Source organism: Lepisosteus platostomus, chromosome 7, assembly GCF_059453375.1.
Source record: "Lepisosteus platostomus isolate fLepPlt1 chromosome 7, fLepPlt1.hap1, whole genome shotgun sequence".
In the NCBI taxonomy this organism is placed as follows: domain Eukaryota; kingdom Metazoa; phylum Chordata; class Actinopteri; order Semionotiformes; family Lepisosteidae; genus Lepisosteus; species Lepisosteus platostomus.
This window is the reverse complement of record NC_142617.1, coordinates 56001142-56022368: the sequence shown is the minus strand read 5'-3', so window position 1 is coordinate 56022368 and position 21227 is coordinate 56001142. Positions and strand designations below refer to the sequence as shown.

The window sequence follows — 21227 nt, the reverse complement described above, 5'->3', positions numbered from 1 at the left end:
AATGAGTGAGGTCTTCCTTTATAGTGTGTTCAATGATTAACTGACACCGTGAATGTCAAGACCAGAGCGAGAACAGCACTGATCTGTATCTTTAGAAATGGTCTCCAGACTGCGTCAGCAGGGTGCTCAGTAAACCATTTACAAACCTATTAACTGCATCAAGTCTTGAACTTAAAGAATAAAAACGGTCATGTGATGTTGAAGTTAAGAAAAAGATCAACACGCTCGAGCTGCGCTTGTGAAATGTGCCCTTTCGGCTGCTGGCGTCCTGTAGGCATGGCAAAAATGTTTTATCAGTGTGGATAATGTGAGGACAGTTCAGCCTTTTTTATCACTCTGCTGCTGCATTCAGATCAACAGCCAGCGCAAAGCAAACATCTGGAACGATTAAACAGCAGAGCCCTGCCAAACTGTTCTCCTCATGGCAAAGTGCTGACAAATCCAAAATGACCTGTTCTGAATTAAAAGAGGTTAAGCAGTCCTCTTGAATTTGTTCCAAACAAATTATCAAAGAATGAAAAGCTAATTAAAAAAAATGTTTTAAGGTTGAGTCTTATTTTGAATGTTGTTTTTACAATTAAAGATGCTGCAATCTTCTGAACAGTAGTTTATCAAAAAAATAAATATATTCATTTACTTATGTCTCTGAAAAGCAGGTAAGCATAACCTGCAAAATTCAGCATTTGATGAAGCTTTTACAATCTTCGAAACCTTTAAAACCTCTCTCTCTCTCTAGGCACCAACTCTGTTGGCAGGACCCCTGGTGAACTCGGATCTGATTAGGAACTCGGATCATTCCTAATATTACACTTGGCTTGCTCTCCCAGCTGTACAGCACAGCAAAGTTCAGGCTGCAGCTGTAGCTTCTGTCGCCAAGACGGCTGTCACACAGACAGCTCACTCTGGCCGCTTCGGGAACACCTTACTGCTCATTAAGTGATGAGATATTTGCGCTCTAATACAGGAGGAAACATCGTGCGATGGGAGACACAATGAAAGCACTAAATTTGCACTTTGTTTCAGCCGAAGTCTCACAATTAACTAGGCCCATCAAGACATGTCCGCTTCTGACCTGCCAGTGGCATTGAAACTCGGATTCTTGACTTTGCGTGTACAAAGTCATAATAAATGATCAGTTCCAAACATGTTACTTCATGCTTCCCATAACTTGGTAATTCCCAAATGGCCTTATTCGTAAACATAAATGAAGACTTCAGAATAGCTGCCAGCATTTTATTTTTCCTCTCAGAGCAAAAAGATTCCATGTTTTGCATTTGCTAAAATCTACAAAATGAAAGGTGTGCTCTCTGTGAACCTGCAGAGATGTGACCCCAGTGACTTGAGCATAGAGTGGAGAATGCACAAGTGCGGAACTCTCTCTGTTCACACATCTCAGGGATCTCAAATGAACTACCCGCCTGAGTGTGCAGCAAACTGCTGTGCACAAGACATACCTGGAGACATACTGGTGAATACAGTCAAAGCTGGCCTGAGGTTTGTCTTTGCTGTCGCTGGACAGGTAGAAAGAGAAAACACGGAGAGCTCCCGAGGAGTCAGCAGAAGGGACTGGAATCTTGATGTACTGTAAATGAGAGAAAAAAGGCTCAATGTCAGAGAACGATCTGGTTTCAATAAAGCCTTAAACAGCTTTCCAAAGCACTGTCTCCAAGCAGGCATGAAGGGCTATAATTCTTAAATGACAGATATCAGTAATCAATCCAATATGCAATTCTGTACCTCAATCTTGAGAGTACAACTAGGTGTCAGCTCTGCCAAAATTTCAGCCTCGACAGGATTTAACATCCCTTTTAAGTGTTTTATGTGTAACCCTGAGGCTCTGAAAAGCTGCCAAAATGCCAACTAAAGTTTTTTAATACAGTATAAAATGACGGAATGTTTTGCCTAATACACAAATCCAGATACTGCATTTTTACAAACCCTTGAAATCTTTGGGATATTTAAAACTTGTATTCCCTTCCAAATAATTCCAGTTCTAACAGACTTGAATTTAGCCAACGACATGTAGTCAGAAAACCACATTCATAATTAAAAATGTGCATTGCTTTAGTAATATAAGCCACGGACGTCCAAGCATAGTCAGGAGATGTTAAGATTATTTTGGCAATGTCACATCAGAAAGGTAAGATTCTGTTAAACGTGGACAGTTGTAACAAAATGCAGAGCTTTGGTTTGGAAAAGGTTTTCAAAGATGGGAAATTGAAGGAGCAGAAAACTGAAGAAAAATCCAAGTCTGGAAATCCTTATGTATCTCTAAATCTCACACTATTTGCTAGTGAACATCTTGTCCTTAGACAATGAAATGAATGACTTTGAAAATTAGCATTGTGCAAGTACAGAACTTGCTGTTCCCAAGCCCAGCCACAAACAGTAACACAGTACATTGTGTGATGAGAGGAGGCTCCGGCCCATCCAGCCTGCTGGGCAGTGAGTGCTGAATGAACCGAGGATCTCCTCCAGCTGTTTCTTGAAAGAAGCCGGAGTATCAGAGTGTCCACAGCACCGCTGATTAGCTTGTTCCAGAATTCGTACAACCCTTTGGGTAAAGAAGTGTCTTGTTCTCAGTTTTAAAAGTTTGTCGCCCCCCCCCAACTGCACCTTCCAATTGTATCCTTGGGGTTTATGTCTAAAGAAGTCAATTTTAAAGCACAGAGTGGATTAGACTTCATCAGGAGTACTGCATAGAGTTCTGTTCTTTGCCTTACATGTGGGGATAAAAACAACTGGAGAGCAACAAAGGACTAAACAGATGAGTTATGAGGAAAGGCCGAAGGTGCTTCATCTCTTCAGTCCCAGTTTTCAAATAATCTAAATTTAGGAAGCCCCAATTAAGGTCACCTGATTTTAAAGGGAATCAGTAAGTTAGAAATGAACAGAAAAGAAAGAAGGACAACTGCCCTGATTAAATCAAATCTTACACTAATATTATCAAATACTTTTTTTTAAAAGCAGAGTTTTCGATGCATGAAGTGAAATATCAGGACACGCCGTACAGATGGAGACTCAAGTCTAGGCTCAAGTGATGCTGTGATCGATTCAGTCAGTGGATAGGGTAATAATGAGCACTGCTCACATCATTATCTTGTATACTGTTCTGTAGTCTCATCTTCTGTATTTTAGATTCCACAGGCAATTGGATCTTTACCCAAGAGAGCTCACATCCTTGCACAGCTAAATAACATTGGAAAATCAGAATTGATTCCCCCCCCCCTGCAGTGGCGTGGGTCCCACACAGGGATAAACATAGCGCCTCCCTCACCTGTTTTGGAACGGACCCGTCTTTGACGAGCCTGCAGGAACACACACGGTGTCAGGGGTGGGGTTGAGCATTTACCCAGCACTTCACCTACGCCGCGCTGAATAAATATCCGAGCGTAAACATGCTGTCAGGCGCTCACACCAAAGCCTTGGCCAGCAGTCCCCTGGCAGACAGAGGAGAGCGAGCCGGCATCTAGGACTGCCACAGGGGAAAGCTCCTTTCTTTTCATTAGGCACACCAGCACAAGCTCCCCATTTAATCCATTAGCTAAACAACACTTGGAGCTCTCCACTATAATCAGAGCCTGTCTCCCTCCACTCACACGCTGCAACACACAGCCAGGCACCACGTCGCCGGAGACCAGCGCGCTGCAAGGGTACAGCCCTCCTCACTCTGTTTCAAGAGAGAAGCTCTGTGCGATCAACATTTCTCCAGGAAACAGGTAGCAGGGCTCAGCAACGACCACCGGGGAGGAAGAGGGAACTTCTCCAAGGCAAACCCGTCCTGCTGATGCGCGTGGAGGGTTGAAGCCGCTGGTGCATTTGTTGGATCATTTTCTGGAATAAGCAACAGCTTATGTTGCCTGTTATTGAAAACGCGCACCACGCAGGAATAAACACAAACGAATTACCCTGGCTGGTCAAATGCCAGAAAACCAAACCAGTTTTAATGGATTGCACGCTCAGTGAAAAAGAAGGCTTTCTGGAGTCAGGTTATAAGTTTAAAAACAAATGCACACACAAAAGCAATTAAACAGCTCATTTGCAAATCGTGTATAGGCGACAGCACTTAATGTCACGTGAAGATGAGGTTACAGAAGGCATTTAGAAAGGATTCCTAAAACATCTATCCTCGGGTCAAGCATACGGACAGTGAAACGTCCCTCAGTTTTGTTTCATTATGTGACAAATTTGTGATTGCAGAGTCAATCTGGAAGTTCCTCAAGCATTATTATAACATTTGTCAGTGTAAAAAGACTGTTATCTGAATACAGTCAAAAGGTCCATTTCCATTTTTTTTAATAGACAACACTGAAAGGAAAATATCAGAAGTGTGAACACAGTGTTCATTATTTTTCCATTCAGTTTGTGAGGATGCATATTTTTCCTGGAGTAGCGGTTCCCAAATGTTTTAAGCACAAGGAACCCTTTTCAATTTCCAAATGTTTCAAGGGGCACTGTGTGCTACCAGTTGTTTTTTTACATTCCGTTACATAGAGGTTATATTATCTATAATAATATATCATACAGGATACATCATACATCATAAAGAAATAAGCCACACTCAATCCAGTAAACATATGTAATGCATACACCTTAAATTATGTGAAACTCCTTTTCATTACCTCAACAAACATACTTGCAAATCACAGCAGTGTGTAAATGTGTATATGCTGAGTAACTTAATGAGATGACGGTTTTGTTTGACTTTTGACTTCAAAGACAGGTTGTCGGGTTGAAGCAATAACACTTTTAGTCTTAAATCGGATTCCACGTCACATCAGTTCTTGTCTGTGGACTCTCTGTAGTAATTTCAGGACCATGAGGTTTCCATGGACCAAAGTTTAGGAACTGCTGTACTAGAGGATTTTATGGAGATGAAGGCAAACATACCATATTTTCCTCCTGAAAACCAATTTCCACCTGAGAATAGACCCCTAATTTATGGAGAAGAAATCATTAGCACTTCCTCTTCATTAACGCTTTGTGCAGAAAGTGGGAACCGGTAATGTCTTTTTAGAGAGCTGCATTCACAACGGTGCTTTAAGCCAACACCACACAACAGTTCAAACTGGCTTGAGGGAAGTCACATGCAGTGAGATGCTGAAAAATACCATAGTGAAAATCCTTATGGCATAGGAGCTACAACCTCCATTTCTAGTTAAACAGCACATTATCTCTCAATGTAGAACACAAACTCTTAAACTCTTCAGCTTCCCAAACAATGCCTCGTTAAAAAACTGTAATATACTCCATTAGGACAAGAAACCAAAAGGTGTTGCTCCCTGCAGCTGTAATTTGAAAATTCACACAATGAGGACCAACTATCACCTGGCCAGCAGCTCTTCTGCATTTTTCAAAAAGTTGCTAATTAAAATGTGCTCAGTAATTACGTGTTAAACTGGCTTCTTTTCTTCAGTTTCTCCAGTCACCCATGAATACACAAGAAACCCAGTTTCAGCTGGGTTTTTTTTTTAGTTTGGAAGAAGCAGTGCATGGTTCCTATTAAACTGCACAAACAGACACCCTATACTTCACAGGCAGCTCTTTGGTCCACTAGCTGTTATGCAGCACTTAATTCTCTCAATTTCTCTTCACCTGACTTGCCATGTGGCCGAGGGATACAGTGACTGCAAAACCAAGGTCCAAACATTTGGTTCAAGCCATCATACAAGTCTGCATTCAAAATGGCTTTAACATATGTAACCAAATGATCTCTTCACAATGCCAAACATTTTGAACCGCTGCATGAAGGCATACATGACATTGTGCATGTATGGAGCACATATAGGCTATTTGATCCTCAATTTTTTTCTTAGGAGGTTCCAAACTATTCAGGTGTACTACAGCATGGTGGAGCTAAAGTAGACAAGAAAAGACATTGTAACTGTACAACCCAGAAAAGGTGGACAATAGTGAGAGGCAATAGTTATTGTGGATTTATAATGTCCATAGAAGGTTGTGGGTTCAAATCACAAGTGAGTTGCTGCTGTTGTACCACTGAACTCAAACAGCTCCAGTAAAATACCCAGCTGTATAAATGAGAGCAAGTGTAAGTTAATTTGGATAAGAGTTGCAGCCAAATAGACACACTGGTCTAAAGCAACACGTTATTTAATGATAGCTGCAACTGCAGCACTGAAAAAGCGTGAAAGCACTGGCATTTGAACCAGTGTCCTACCCAGAAAATGTGCAAAGAAAACTGCCAGAAATGTTTCTAGTCCTACAGTATAACGTGAACACACATGCTGTCCACATGTTCAGGGGACACAGCCCTTCATGCCTAACCTCAGTACAGAGAAGCAGAGGATAGAAGATCCCCACAGTGAAAGCTAAAAGGCCCGTGTGGCCTGCTGTGCATGTCACCAATGCCAGGTCTTAATGCCAGGCTTGCCTGCAGAACAGGCGTTAGCATCATTTAAGCCTGAGGCCAGTGGGGTGGGCCAGAGACAGGGCCTTTTCCAGAGAGGAGACTGCACGCTGCCCAGCCCTCCGCAGCAGCACGGAGCTCCACAGATGTCCAGCGAGCCGCTGTGCATGTCTGGTGTATGACAAGGCAAACACTAACGCATGAACTAATACAATTAGCGCTCATTTTCAATCTCTCCGCCAGAGAAATCGAGGATGAGTCCACGATGTTCCCTTTTCTTGCGTTTGTTAAGGGGGAAAACAGCTAGGTGGCTCTCTGTGGGATCTTTAAACCACCACGAGCAACTCCTTCAATTAGCGTTCCGAGTCTTACAGGTGTGAGCTGCAAGATCCGAGTAAGAACTCTGGAACTTAGTAACAGCCCTCCAAAACAAATGGTGTGCCTCACCTTCACCTGACAGCCTGCCTTCGAAGGGTGCAGCGCATAGATGGAGAGCACTTGGCTGTACACTTAGCTTCCTCCAAACTGCAAGAGGTTTACCTGGAAACTCCTCATGCATAAAAAACTGGTCAGTAGGCTTGTGAAGAAACCTCTCCCCTCATTAAGGCGAAACTTCCTGGAGCTCCGTGACACGGAGGCAGTCTTCCGTGACACAGAACATCCCCACCTTCCAACAACTGAATCCTGCCAACTTTTCCCTTCCTGTAATTGGCAACACATTTGACTACAGCTAGCTGATTCTCAACAACTCTCACTGCCTTGACTTCTACAGGTAGAAGGAAGCCTAGAAAGATTTTTTTTTTCTTTTCACTTTCTATTGCATTCTGGTTATTAAACTCAATTCGCACTTTGGCTGGTGTTCTGAGCAGGTAGGCCACTCTGCTAATACCAGACTGAAGCTGGTGGTTTTGCTACAGGCAAGCAAAGAACAAGAGGTGTGACCTGTTTTGCTTGTAAGCCTTCAATCTGGAAAGGTTTCACATGCAATGCCACTGAAGGGAGGTGTCAGCAAATTGTACAGAGACAAGGAGAGCAGAATGACTGCTGTGAGTTCCATGTGAATATAAAAATGACATCTCTATAAATAATAATTAAAATTATATGCCCACTAACAGTGTCGCATTAAATATACAGTGAAAGAGCAAATCCTGGAAAATGTTTTTTTTTTCAGAGTAACTCTCCACAGATTATCTTGGCATCAAAGTTGGAACGTGACGTTTTAAAGTCAAGTTTGGGGAAAAAAAAACAGCTGTTCTGAATATTCTTTTGGTCTATTCCAGCAATAAAATCAGATTATAGCACGTTTATTTAAAAAAAAACTGTACTAATAAACTGTGTTACATAATAACTTAAACATCCTATTACTACCTTCCAAGAACTAAGATGCAAACTAATTCGACATTGATGTGTTGTTCATTAATGAAACCCAGGCAAGGACCCCTTGCTGTCCGGCCTGCTCAAAGCCCATGTGTGTGTCAGACAACCACATTAACTCTCCAGTGTTCTGGTGCCACCGCAGAGCTTGGAGCCAGACGCAGCTGAGGGGGACCAATAACCTGAACTATGGGGGGGATCCCGGTCAATTGCCTGACAATTACAGCCGGCCACGTCAACATCAAGCCTAACAGTCTAGCTGGGAACAAAAAAACAACAAAGCTACATGATCTACTGGATAGTACAAGCCTGCAAGGCACCATCTCACCGCTAACTATGTGGTTTCAAACACAAGCACATTGACATGTTTTCTGGTACTAAATGAATAAAGAACCTTAAAACTAATCAGGGAAGCAGCCTTGAAAGGGTATCAATAAAAGTTACACATTTCAAGAGAAATCATTAATGGGGCTTCGTAAGGCCGAGATCTTGAGTCTGTGCCCTTTTCGACTGTAAAAACCGTGTTTTTTTAGCATAGGCTCTCGGTATCTCCGGATCAAAGAACACGAGACTTACTAAGAGACTCAAGTTAGCACTTGTGCCTGTTTTCTGCCTCCCCACAGATGGTCAGGCAAAGCCCGGGAACAAAACAAGTCTTCTGAAATGAAGGTTCGTGTATTACTTAGAACATCAGCACGGTGAAGGAAATGAAACATTTAAACCAGCCTCACGTGAGCAAAGACGAAAATCAAGAACTTCACTCTAAAACACAGTTTCCGGAAGGTCTCGTGGAAAGGTTTAAGGAACAAATTCCTTCTCAACATTTGAGCTACAGTGGGCTAATTAGTAATTGACTTGGAATACGTCCCGACACTCTAAATTCATGAAAAAGGAGTACTTTTTTTTCCTTTATACACAAAGTATATGCTACGAATAAATCGATTCAATAATGCATAATAAATAAAATAATACGCAGAGAGCAAGAATGTGAGTGTGTTTTGAGGGGGAGGGCCCACAGTACCACACAGCCTTTCATTCTAGACTGCTCGGCTCACAACACGGGCCCGTTCGCTCTCAAGACTGACAGATGAAAACATTCCCAGGCCTGGGCATAAAGTCAAAGACATGTCGCTTACCACAGGAGACATTAATTAATACCGGTTATTACCGAGTCATCCACCCGACTTCCGCAGATAAGACATTCGCAACACGGGTGCCCTTTAAACCTCACTTAGTCAACAGTCTCCCTGATTCTATCTCACAGGGCTGGGGGACGGAGCAACGCGCCTGAATATTTTACGTCCAACGTGAGGTGCAAGAAAACATAAAACATAAGAGACGGGAATATCGTCATATTCTTAAGACTAACACTCTTTCTGCACTTACACAGAGCATGACCGGGCACACCGTTTACACATGACAACCTGGACTCAAGATCCATCTGTATCAGGTGTAAACCTACAGTGGTATGCAAAGTTATTATAATATTAATATCTATAATTTAAAGTAAAGGAAATTTAAGAGATGTGAGCAAAAAAAAAGTATCAACTTTCTCCAGAACTGAATAATTCATTTTTGTAATATAAACATATACGACTACACTAAGATCAGTGTTGGATGTTGCTTAGATGGGGGTTTCATGAAATACGAAATTCCACCTTACTGATACTCGGGATGAACAACACCAGGTGCTCTCGCTTATTAATATTCCCGACTACTTGCATTTTGGCTATTGTGCAAATTCATTGCATACGATATAAATTCACCGCCTCGTAAAGTCATCAATAATACCTTAACACTGAACTACGCTGTCAAGTTTCCATGTTTCTTTTTTAGTTAGCGGTTCGATTTTATAAGCACGCAGACCCCCGCCGCACACGACAGTGGGTGTAACAGGCTCGAGTGCTGCCGCGCAGCGCACCGCGACACGGCATGAAAAGTTCCGCTTTGCTTATCTTCGTGCTCAGCAGCTTTGTGATTTGCATAGCTTTCCCCCAGTTATCTGAGGTAAATTATTGATTGTGGCCTGGCTCAGAGAAGGTTATACTATAAGCAGATGTAGCAGGCAGGCTTCTTCCTGTCTCAAATGCCCAGTCATGCAGTGCAATCAAAAGCTACTTCGCTGGCATTCAGCCAATAACTGCTCTTCCAACAACACCCCTGCAACCCCCAAGAAAAGCACCCCACCCCCCTTTTCCGGCTATTCTGCTTTTAAGCACAACCTCCCAGCCGGGACCACCTCATCAGGGCATTAGATGCTCTGGAGAAACCACAGCCAACTTATCAGTCTCGCAAACAAGAAAACCTCCCGTTATCAACAGCCATTTTCCCAAACCACCGGATTTCTTCTCTTCTTCTTGAACTTCAGGATCTGGGCCAGAATCCAGAAAGGCCTAGCTGTCCTAAAAGTGGGGCGCTTCAGAACGGAAAACAAAAAACAAATCTGAAAATCAGAGACGGCTACAAAAAATTCTTAAAAAGTCACTGGGGTAGGACTGCTCATTGCGAAGACTACATACTCCAGCCTGACGTCAGGAGGCAGACTAGCGCCCTTGTCCGTCCAGGCCCGGCCACCTCATGGCAACGCGTGGGCCCCCTGTCGTGCTGATGCTCATTCCCGGACCCCCATTGTGCCCCCGGGTAGAAGGACAGCTCGGAATTTACAGTGTGACCCAGCCCCCCCCCCAGCCTGCCCCGGAACGCGGTGGCCCCCAGCCCCCCTCCTCCTTGCCCCCGCGTGCACACTCCCCATTCTCATTCACATCCCTGTCGCCCTGCTTCCTCCTTCATCTTCGTCACCAGATGTCACTTAACTCATTCGTCCCCAGCTCCTCTTCCAGGGGACTTTCCATCTCTCCCGCTCCCCGTCTCTCAGACGCCAGACCTCTGGGCCGGCGTGGGCCAGGTGGCTGGCAAAACAATGCGGGCCCGACTTTGGGAACCCCCGCCCCCCCTCCAGTCGCTTGGCTCCTGGAACCGGTGGGCTCGCGCGCCCCTGAACCCCGAACACCCGTGAGGGCGCTGTTTAATACGAGAACTGGTGAGCCTTTTCAACGGATGAGGTCCATTTTTTTTTCCCCTCCTTCACAGCCACAGACACCCGCAGTCAGTGCAAGAACATGGCGGCAAAGTCAAGACGGTGTAGGAGCCAGAGGGCAAAAACAGCCTTCGACTTGCGTCTGCATTAAACCGCAACTTTTGAGCCGGAGACGAATTAGAAACCTGGCACACTGACGGCAGGTTTTCTTTTCCCCCTTAAAGTAACCAAGGTATCTAAAGAAAAAAAACTGTCTTCAAGATTTAGATGCGTATTTTGCTAATTGGGGCGAGACAGACGTCCCCGTTTAATCCAGGCCTTGATGACATCACATATATAGGAAAGCTTTTTCTGCAGCTCTTTGCAATGCTTTATCATACCAGAAAGCCAGCAGCTCTGACGTGTGTGTTTAAGCTGTGGGCCCAGGATTGTGGCTGTGCTTTACTGCTTCCTCCCGTAGGGCCTGTTTAAACCCAAGTGCAGCGTGACTGGGTCACCTCGAAGAGCCCGTGCCTTCCGGCTGGCAGACCTCCGCGGAGCGCCACCGTGTGGTCTGGGCTCCGGGGGGGGGGGCCGACAGCCAACAAGGTCAGCGGACACAACACGGGCCGGGCATGCGAGTCACCTGAGCTGGGATCTGAACCCCGAACGCCTGTGTGTCATCTCAAATGGCTCTAATGGCTGCGCCTGAACTGCCTCCCACGGCTTATCCCGAGATTCCTACATTTTAATGACAGCCTGGAAAATGGGAGGGACCGAAGATCTGCAAAATCTCATTATTGAAGTTCACTTCACCTCAGGAATTTTCAACTGGAATCAAGTGAAAATGAGGGAGGTGTGTGTGTGTGTGTGTGTGTGTGTGTGTGTGTGTGTGTGTGTGTGTGTGTGTGTCGGGGGGGGGGGTTCTCACTGTGCAATTTTCACCAATTTGCTTTTGAGTGTCTCAGCAAAATACCACGAGCATACAAGACAGTGTAACAGTGCAAGTGTGATGTAGCTTGTTCACTAAAGACTTTGCATGGTTTTGCTAGAGAAAGGACTGTGTCAGAATACAGCTGAATATTTACTGAGTAGGCATGCTGTCAGGGAGGGGCACAAAATATTAATGTTTCTTCACATTAGACGATATTCAATTATCTGTTCGGCATGCTTTTTAAAATCAAGATATTGATATCCATTATAAATGTTGTTCAACATCACCTAGTCCTCCCAGCGAGGAACAGCCAGAAGACACACTCTTAAATCAGTCTTTCAAGGCCCTGCTAGCACTTGGCAGGCTGGTAATTCACAAGAATATCTCAGCTGGATATACTTTTTGGGAAAAAAAAACTTTCCAAATAGAATGACAAAGCACCTACTTAACAGGACTCGGACTGCCCACCTAGAAGTACGTGATGAAACCGGACCCCAATCTACATGGCTCCAAAGGGTTCTCACCGAGAACAAACAGGACTATTTCCTTTATTTTAAAATGGAAAGTTTAAAAGCTGGTTGTCAGTGCAGCCCTACCAAACCTGCAGGGCCACCGAGAGGCCGAGTATAAATCAGTGCATTCAGAGTTAAGAGTGGCCTCACTGCTGCCTGTGTCATCAGAGCCAAATGGCAAAAGATTCACAATCCTCAGCACGATGTCAAGCCCCCACCCTCCTGCTGGGCGCAAAGTCAGATACAATAACTCTTTCTGTGGCGGCAGCGCAACTACATCTGCTGGGTTCTAGTGTGTGTTTGGAAATGTCAGATACGTTCAGGCTGGAATACGGCGTGAACTGCGGTGCAGCAGAGCAGCTCAGCTTGGTTCTACGCCTTCACCGCCGCAGACAGCCAAAGAGAAAAACCGACAGGGAGCAGAAGAGTTCATTTTAACCTCTCGTTCTTCCTTCGCCAGAAAACGAAACGTGCACCTCTGCGCAACTTTTGTTCCTCAGAAACCCTGAACATTTTTACATTTGGGCAACAAAACTACCAGCTCTGTGACATACAGAGTAGAGTGCTCTTAACCGCAAAGGGAGGATTTCAAGGTTGACTACTGACATAGGAGCAGTATCCCCAACACCGCTGTTCCAGTCTCTGCCAAAGAAAGGAAAACTCACAGGACAGCTCAGCGATGGAGGTTAATTGTCTCCCTCAGAGAAGCAGCCTGTTACCACAAAAGACATCTGCGTCTGGTAGTGACATTGCTGACTTCGGCTAATTAAACAAATTTGCATTTTGTCACAGAGAAATGATAGCTGTGACTGAGTTCAAAATAACAAAATTAGAGGAAGCAAAATCTGCTCGGTGAAATCAATGTATAGCCTCGTATCTGCACATTAAAATGAACAGGACAGCAAGATCTTTATACTTGTAAAATAATCGCTGGCCCCAGGAACAGCATTAACTTTTTTTAAATAATCAACCAACAATAACAATAATAAACAATAATACATTTTTACAGCATGATGGAACATGCCCTGAAGTCTTAAGCAAAGGACTGTTTATAGAAAACCCCTGTTCCCTCTACCTTTAACACATTAAATGAATGTGGATTAAATACTGCACCTGACCTGATCAGTTAAAACTGCTGAGCTAAGCAAAGCCCCATAGGTTCTCCAGACACCTCTTCGTGCCCAGAAGCGGCAGACCCTACTGCAGAGGGTACCAAGGTTAAACATTTTGATCTGCATTTCTTGATGATTATGATGCCAATTTAAATCTTTGTACCTCTAGCAAGACTAAAGACATTGAAGTGTCTGTTTCTGACTATTTGTTCCTTATGAGTGGAGCTTCACTTCCATGCATTGGCTCACTATATCTCCACATCTAGAGTTTAGTCCTGGAACAGGGCCTGTGTTGAGCGATTCAAAACAATCAGCCTGAAAAAAAAACAACATTTCATATCTTTACTTCCAAAAGCCTACCAATCAGCCAAGAGGTGGAGTATCTATGGATGTCAATGACTGAGAAGGAGCCTAGCTTCAGAGCTGTAGTCTCTCGACCACACTGCACTGCGATAAGATGTCCAAGATGAGCCACAAGGTCACATTCAAGGCACTGCTACACAACTGGCTGCCCGCGGCTACAAAAAGGAAACCAAATTCAAAACGCATCGCATTTGTAACAGGAACTGCACCCTTCTTCTCCGTTCTCCAAGGTCTTAAAATCTAATAGAACAAAACAATGTTTATTTGACGGTGGATCAAGAACGATAATGTTAATGAATGCACAAACCTTCATGAGCCTCACTGCCTTGACAGAAACACTGAATTTCTCGCACTGGTACTGGGTGATTAATGGTGCTGCCATTAGCTGCAGACAGTGCATGGAATCAAGCGCGTATGTAATCACATTCCATTTGTTTCCATTTACAATTATTTAGGATGGGTTTTCTTGCTGCTGTTCATATGCAGGACACAGTTACGGGGAAAACTACACAGTCTTATATTCCCACATGTGCCACTTCAATGGCCAACTGAAATGTGCCTTTTGCTCAAGTGCCTCGAGGCTAATCTATCAACTACAACAGATAATGGGTCACTTTGAGCAGCACCTTTCTCTGTGCACAAGAGAGTTATATTCCAACATAAGGGAGGGCGATGGTTGCCTCTTCCTAAACAATCCATTAGAAGATGAGATTGTCTGCTGTTTGAGATAAGATGGTAAGAACCTAAACAAATGTTCAACATCCAGCAGTGTAAAAGGTTCTTCAATGTATCTTTAATACAGCAGAAAAAATATCTTTTAAAAGGCTTAGTGGAGCCACATTTTACTTCAAGCATTCAGTAATCACTCTGATCTTACACAAGACTTTCTTTTAACAGCCAGCGCTTTCAGACCTCAGTGCAGCATAGTAACAAAACTTTTAACCCTTACATGTAAGGTTTATAATCCCTCAACAATAAAGCTTTTGTGCTTGTCAAACCAAGTTTGAACCAATCTGCTTAAAGTAAGCTCCACTGAAGCAGAAAAAATAACATTAAAAAGAAGAGCAATTTGCAATTATTAAATCAGCAAAGAGAAAACCTGAAGAATCTTACAACTTTTCAGATTAGCCACTAACAACACAAAAATTCACACTGCAATAATCTAATGAAGAATAGCCTTAAGATGGTGTATATTAAAGCAATAAAAATGTACATTTATAGGCTACAGTTCACTCATACTCAAAATAATACTGCTGTAGTTTCTTCTTTTATCAAAGCATAACTCTTAATTAGTATGAGCATGCAATAACTTGAAAATATCTTATTTGAGTGTGAAAAGTAAAACTTCAGAAATTATTCAGTGTTAAATCTAGACCCCCGCTGTGCTGTAAACTTCCTGAAAATCCTTGTTTCTTCTCAGGAAAGCGTTTAGTACTCCTTTTAGAAAGACTTAAAGGAGGATTTTTCACAAACTTTTTTTTCTCCCATGCTACAAATGTTCTTCCCAATGAATCAAATCAAATAAGAGATGACAATACAGGTATAGCCAAAAATGAATAAGCATTTTGTTTTGCTTTTACCATTTTAGATAATTAGCATGACCGTTTTTGCAGTTCAGGAAGGCAGAGTAAAAATGAATGTTTATTAATGTAACCTTTCCATAAGTGGCACTTTTATGCTTTGAAATCCTTTGGGGTGAAAATTACTTGCTGAAGCAAATGCCAGCACCTATTATGATTAAAACTGAAACAGTAGAATTTCCATGTGAGGTGACCATGTTCACCTCCAGCCAGCCACCCAGTGTGCACTCTTTTCAGGCTGGGGCATTGATTGTACAGTACCTGCAGCTCCTCATTGTAGATTTGAAAGGCTGAGAACAATACATGTGTGAGAAGACTTCAGCGAGCCTGGGAGACTGTTGACACTCGCGCAATTAAAAGCTTTAAACAGAAAAACTTTAAAAGATGATTGCCTGAACATTGACTAAGAGTAGCATTGCTGCTTAAAAAAAGTTTACAACACACCCTGCAAAAACTCTTAACTGTCCTCGTAAGATACTGGACCTCAATAAGGATAATCTTTTGTATTTCAGTAAATCCTTCACAGACACCAATCTTCTCTGGTTCCTCATCAAGTTCCTCACAGGGGAAAGACCAAAGTGGGAATTATTTCTGAAGAAATGGTGGCTTTCCTAGGGTTACAAGTATCAAATAAAAGTGGAGTGGATGTGTTCGCCCCAGCAAGTTCCTCTGTATTACCGGCAATCAGGACGAGGAGCAACCAATTAACGTGAGGAATGCGTGTGTGGGGAGCAGCTGTAAGCTTTGGTGGAAACTATTCCATGAAGAGGAACCCCACTGCTGCCTTATGAAAAACTAAAGAACTCTGCGCACACACATCCTTATCCCTGCCAGGCCAGAGGAAGAACAGATACTGTACCAGTCATGCAGGCTGCAGTTGTTTAGTTTCCTCTGAACCAAAAACCGAAAGTCGTTTCAGAGCTGCACTCACTCCAGTGTCCACCTTCAATAACCATCAGAGGTGCCAGCACCTCAAAATAAAGGAAGATAAAGATCTACAGCCGACTGAAAACTAAAACCTCCCACAGGGGTCTCTCCCATCCACTTGCCACTCCATCTACTTGTGAGTATCTTACAGGAATACACTTTAATGAAATATACTGCTGATTCCAGATATGACATCGTACAGCACCAATAAAGGGTTAAAATGCATGTGTTAAAAATCTGCTCCTAAATGCATTAATCCCACTGGAGGGCCCTCAAGCATGCAAAAAAAAAAAACAACAACTCCGTTTGATAAAGATAATGGCAGCCATGCGATGACCTAAAACTGGTTCACACCTAAGATTCAAATGAACTGCACAGTGCAACAAGAGCACAACATAACATGTGTTGATGAAAGGAAAGGAATTCTGGCCCAACCCTGTCTTGTTATTGTTTTTATCCTGCTCTGAAGGATGGCTCAAGGCATGCATTATGAAACCATGCTCGCTTTAAAAATCAAAGCTGTACCGCTTGAAGATGAAGCCAGCATCAAATTCTGCAATTAATCGCAGTCTGTTGCACCGTCAGACTCCCAGAGTGAACCTTTCCTGTTAAAGAGAGCCCTGTATTCAGGCCACCGCAGTGCCGCTCGCCCACACACTGCAAACCAAGAAGGGTTCTTCTAATGTGCCTCACTGTGTTTTGGAACCCCACTCGCCTTGGAGGTGATGAAAACCTTTCCTGTGCCCAGTGTCGGCTCACACTTGTCGGGTCCGTGTGCAAAAACAGAAGAGTGACCTGCGGTGCACTGATGGCGCTGTGCAAACAGGGTGGCCAGAGCGCGCAGGATCCTGCACAGCTGCACCGAGGAGCTCAGGCCCCACTCCGCGCACCCAGGTCAACAGGAGGGCCACGCACCTCCTCTCACACACGTGGGGCAGCGCCTCACCCCCATTTCCCTCCTCACTGGAGTGGATTTCTGGCTCTCTTTTTTCTCCCAAAGCCTGCGTGGCGCTCGGAGCTCAGATGGGGTGGCGCGCCGGGGCCCTGCAGGGAACTGGAAGAGAAGGCCAGTTCTCCACAGTTGCAATGAGTGCCCGAGGACCACTCCGTCTGCCTCCGTAAAACACAAGACCCCTCATCCTTCTTTCCGGTGAATATGTATCCCAGTAAACACACAGCTCCACGATGGAAAGACTCATCAAAATAACTCAATGATCTAAAATACATTAATTCTTGGCCTTCACAGCAATCAACATTTAACCACTGGTTCAGTGGTTAAACATTATGCTAATTTAGTAATTAAATAATTTAATGATTGTAGCAATAGGAGTGTACAATTACGTAGCACAGTCTTTGATTTTCTTAGCATATTCAAAGCTGTATCCTGTCAATGTTCCTCAGCTCCTGACCGAACAAATTCAAACACTCACGAGAGTGGCAGCAGATGAAAGAATACTACTGAAATCAAACTACAGCAGCAGTCTTATTGTCCACCCCCTTTATCAGCTTACAAAGCACAAAACAAGCATGCTTGCTTTTTAATAAATGTGAAGCGCCCAGAAAATACCAACTGGAAACATTAAAGAAGACGCTGTGGTCATTCTTTTACTTCCAATAAATACTGTTTAGTGTAGTTTGTCAAGTAAGCAGACCTCGAACATATTATGACATTTCCTAAAATAACATACTAGTTTTTAAAGATTCAAATCTGTAACCATAACTTCCTTCTCTTTTCCATGGAGAGGAACTAGGGATGCTTTGTGATGCCAGCGTTTCTCTGAACATAAAAAAAATCTTAAAGAGCATGATGAAATCTTCAGAGTCTAAAGATTCATTCTCTCATCTGCGCCGATGGGAACACTTTCCTGGATAGAAAACACTGCCCTAACCATCAGGTGCAGGTGACCGTCCTGCACGTCGTGGTAAACTGTAAAATACTGGTGACTAGGCTGCAAAGCCTTTGATCATGTCCTTTGTCCCACTGTTGATAATCTGGTGGGCGAAACAGGAATTCCATAATTTACAGGAACATTTTCAGGAGTGAACAGGAAGCCCTGGCCTGTTATCAGAGCCTGATGATATAATAGAAAAATATCTCGCCATTAAAACACTGTTCTTGGTGCAGTCAGCCAGTCAGATCTGTCTTAGCCTGAAACATACTGGCTGTATTAATTAGGGGCTTCCAACAAGTGCTCTGAATTAGAGGGCTACAATCAAAGTAAAAAAACATTCGTTACCATCCTGTCACTGAGTACTACTGTCAACACAAAAAATATTCAAAACACTTCAGCCCCCCCTAAAAACGTCTGTATCTTTAGCATCAGTGGTTTACAAAAATTACTATTTTTAGACTCTAGCGAGTGGTAAATTATATAATCTGCAGGGGTGCATGTTGTATTTTGTCACAGTTTAGATTGTAAACCTTGAATTTTTGGTCTATTTTGCCGAAGATTGTTTTTAAGATGTACCTCTTCCTGTAACTAAGAAACTAACTTCCTGTAACTTTTCTTCAATAAAATGCAAAGACTACACCCAAGAAACCTGTATTACCGAGCAACTGCATGAGTTAATTTCTTATTACGAAACAGTATAATCTTGTTAATGTTATCAAACATCCACAGCAATCAGCCAATTATGGAGAAAGGTATTAAAGACCTATAAACCATTTCTAATCCCACTGGAAGCACATGACCTTAAAGCAAACTCCAGCACACACTATAGCAGCATGAAAGAACTGGGCACTAAGATGTGAAATTCCTGAATGCCCATGTGCTGCCCCAGAGAACACCCAAAAACGAAACTGAATAATCGCTTCAAGCCCCTTGTGGGCATCTCCATGTAATCAACATTTATTAAATTCACCACAGCTTGAACTTTTCATCACGTCAATGGCATTTTTATTGAGTCTTTTTTTTATTATTAATGCTACATCTCAAAAATCTCCCAGAATTGCTAAGTATTATATTCCTTTGAAGTGCTTTTCCTGTTGTACAAGGGTCATTTTGTTCCATAATAAGTTTTAGAACCGATATAATCCAACTTTTATTTACTGTTTTTTTCAGTTACAAAGAACCACGCAGCCCTTTGAAAAACATACACTAGCTCTGCTTAGCACAGGTTGCTTCTCCTCATTCAGGATCACCACAAGAGCCTTGGATCATAGGGACCTGGTCTTGGAGCAGAAGATCAAGACAGCAGCAGAAAATGGAAGCTGCCAGCCCACAGCAGGAAACAGCTTCAGAAATGGACTGTCCCCTTCACCATGAAAGTCTGGCCAGCAGCCAGGAAAATATTTATGGGAATTTCCTCACCCTGTGCATCTGCGACCTGTTTTTAAACTTTGCTGCATTCCTCCATTGAACCCTTTTTATCTGGCTTTGCACTGGAGGGTGCATGAAAAAAAGAAATTCAAGAGAGACGCAGGTATTGCATTATTTAGTGCACAGTCAAATGCTGCCAATCACCAACAGCAATAGAGAGCGCCCTGATGTTGACGCAGAAATAATTTCCTTAGCTACTGTAGGTTACATTGCTTAATTCGACGGCTGGCTCAGCTGCCAGGACAGCCGCTGTTAGGATGCAGGAGCAGTGGGGCTGTCTGTCACCCTAGCTGGTAACACTTCAGGGCTCAGTCACACGTGCCCATGTCTGCCACATTCATCAATTTCCCCCGCAACAACCACTTAATCAAATTTCTCTTACGGCTTTGCCGTCCTCATTAATATCCACTTGGCCCAGCGGAGCAGCTTATTGTCGGCTGTAGAAGGAGCTGCGGCGTGCATTCAAGTTATGCAATTTGAATATTTAATGCGTTAATATTTTAGATAAGAGTGTGGGGATTTCAGACTCAAAGGTGAAGGAGATACACTGACTGTCATATTTGCTAGTGTGAGTATTTAGTGCCATTTATTCTGCTTTACATATTTAAAGCGACATTTATAAATATGCAGTATATCTCTTAGAAATAAAATAATGGGGTTATTGGTTATCGGGTATATCAGAAATCATCAGATGCCTCTGGCTAGGTGACACTGGGAAGACCCAGTTTTCCTGGCTTGAGAGCCATCTCCAAGAAAGGCATTTTTACTGAACTGCCACCAGCAGAGAACAGCAAACTCTCCACACTGATCTAACAGCAGCTTGGCCACCTCTGTTAAAAGAGGGACTACAGGGACTCTCAGTGACTTGGTTCCCGTCTTGTTAAGAAAGACCCTTGGAAACTGAGCTTTCCCAGTGGCCAGTTTGACCCCTGATCCCACCTCCAAGCCCAGAGGAATCAAGTTTTCATTCTAAGGTTTCCAGGACTGTGCTCATACACAAGGTCTCATTTGTGCACGGTCAAAAAAAATTGTTTTCAGCGTGTTGGCGTTTTCTCTGGAACGTCCTTGTGCTTGTGGCTTGTTTGTGCATTGTATATACCCACCACAGTCTCCTTCTGGATGCAGTGGGTGAATTCAACATACAGTATGATCACAAACACCATTTCAAAGTTTACTAGATTTCTTCAATGATTTAGAAATATTAGCTGCTGTAAAAAAAACACTGCCTCTCTAAACAGTTCTGTGTTTAACATTGGAATCTTATTAAAAAAAACTACAAGAACAAGCTAAATGCTGGGGAATAATTAAATGCTTCTGGTAAGTGAAATAATTGATTGAGACACTAAAAATGTCAGCAAAATCTAAAACAAACCAAAAAAAACCCAAAATCTCACCCCTTGGCTCCCCTTGAAGCAAATAACCGGCTGATGTGGTATCGAGGCCTGTGGAAGAGAAAGAAGAGAGATGAGGGTAGGATTTTCAAGTATAATTATCTGACATCATCCGAAAGGAATCATTGTGAGTATGGACTGAAAAACCCAGAGATTTTCACATCTAAAACAAAATCAAGTCCCCTGTTCATCAGTTCCAAATGCAGTCACAGTGACATAACGTATTGGTTAAACTTCCAAACGATGCCAATAACAAGCAGGGCTGCGATTATTATCTTTGGATTAAGTTTGGATATATCACTTAAGCAATACATGTATTATTTCTTCAAGA

General features: G+C 43.1%; 1 protein-coding gene across 1 annotated transcript in view; it reads right to left on the bottom strand.

The window, feature by feature from the left end:
- Positions 1-21227, bottom strand: part of LOC148659274 (RNA polymerase II elongation factor ELL2) — a 50252-nt gene that overhangs the window by 22062 nt on the left and 6963 nt on the right. Inside the window, exons 2-3 of the mRNA XM_088641344.1 lie at positions 20900-20947; positions 1455-1582 (exon numbers count right to left, since the gene is read on the bottom strand). Coding sequence (XP_088497470.1) covers positions 1455-1582; positions 20900-20947 — 176 coding nt within the window. The remainder of the gene's footprint in view (positions 1-1454; positions 1583-20899; positions 20948-21227) is intronic.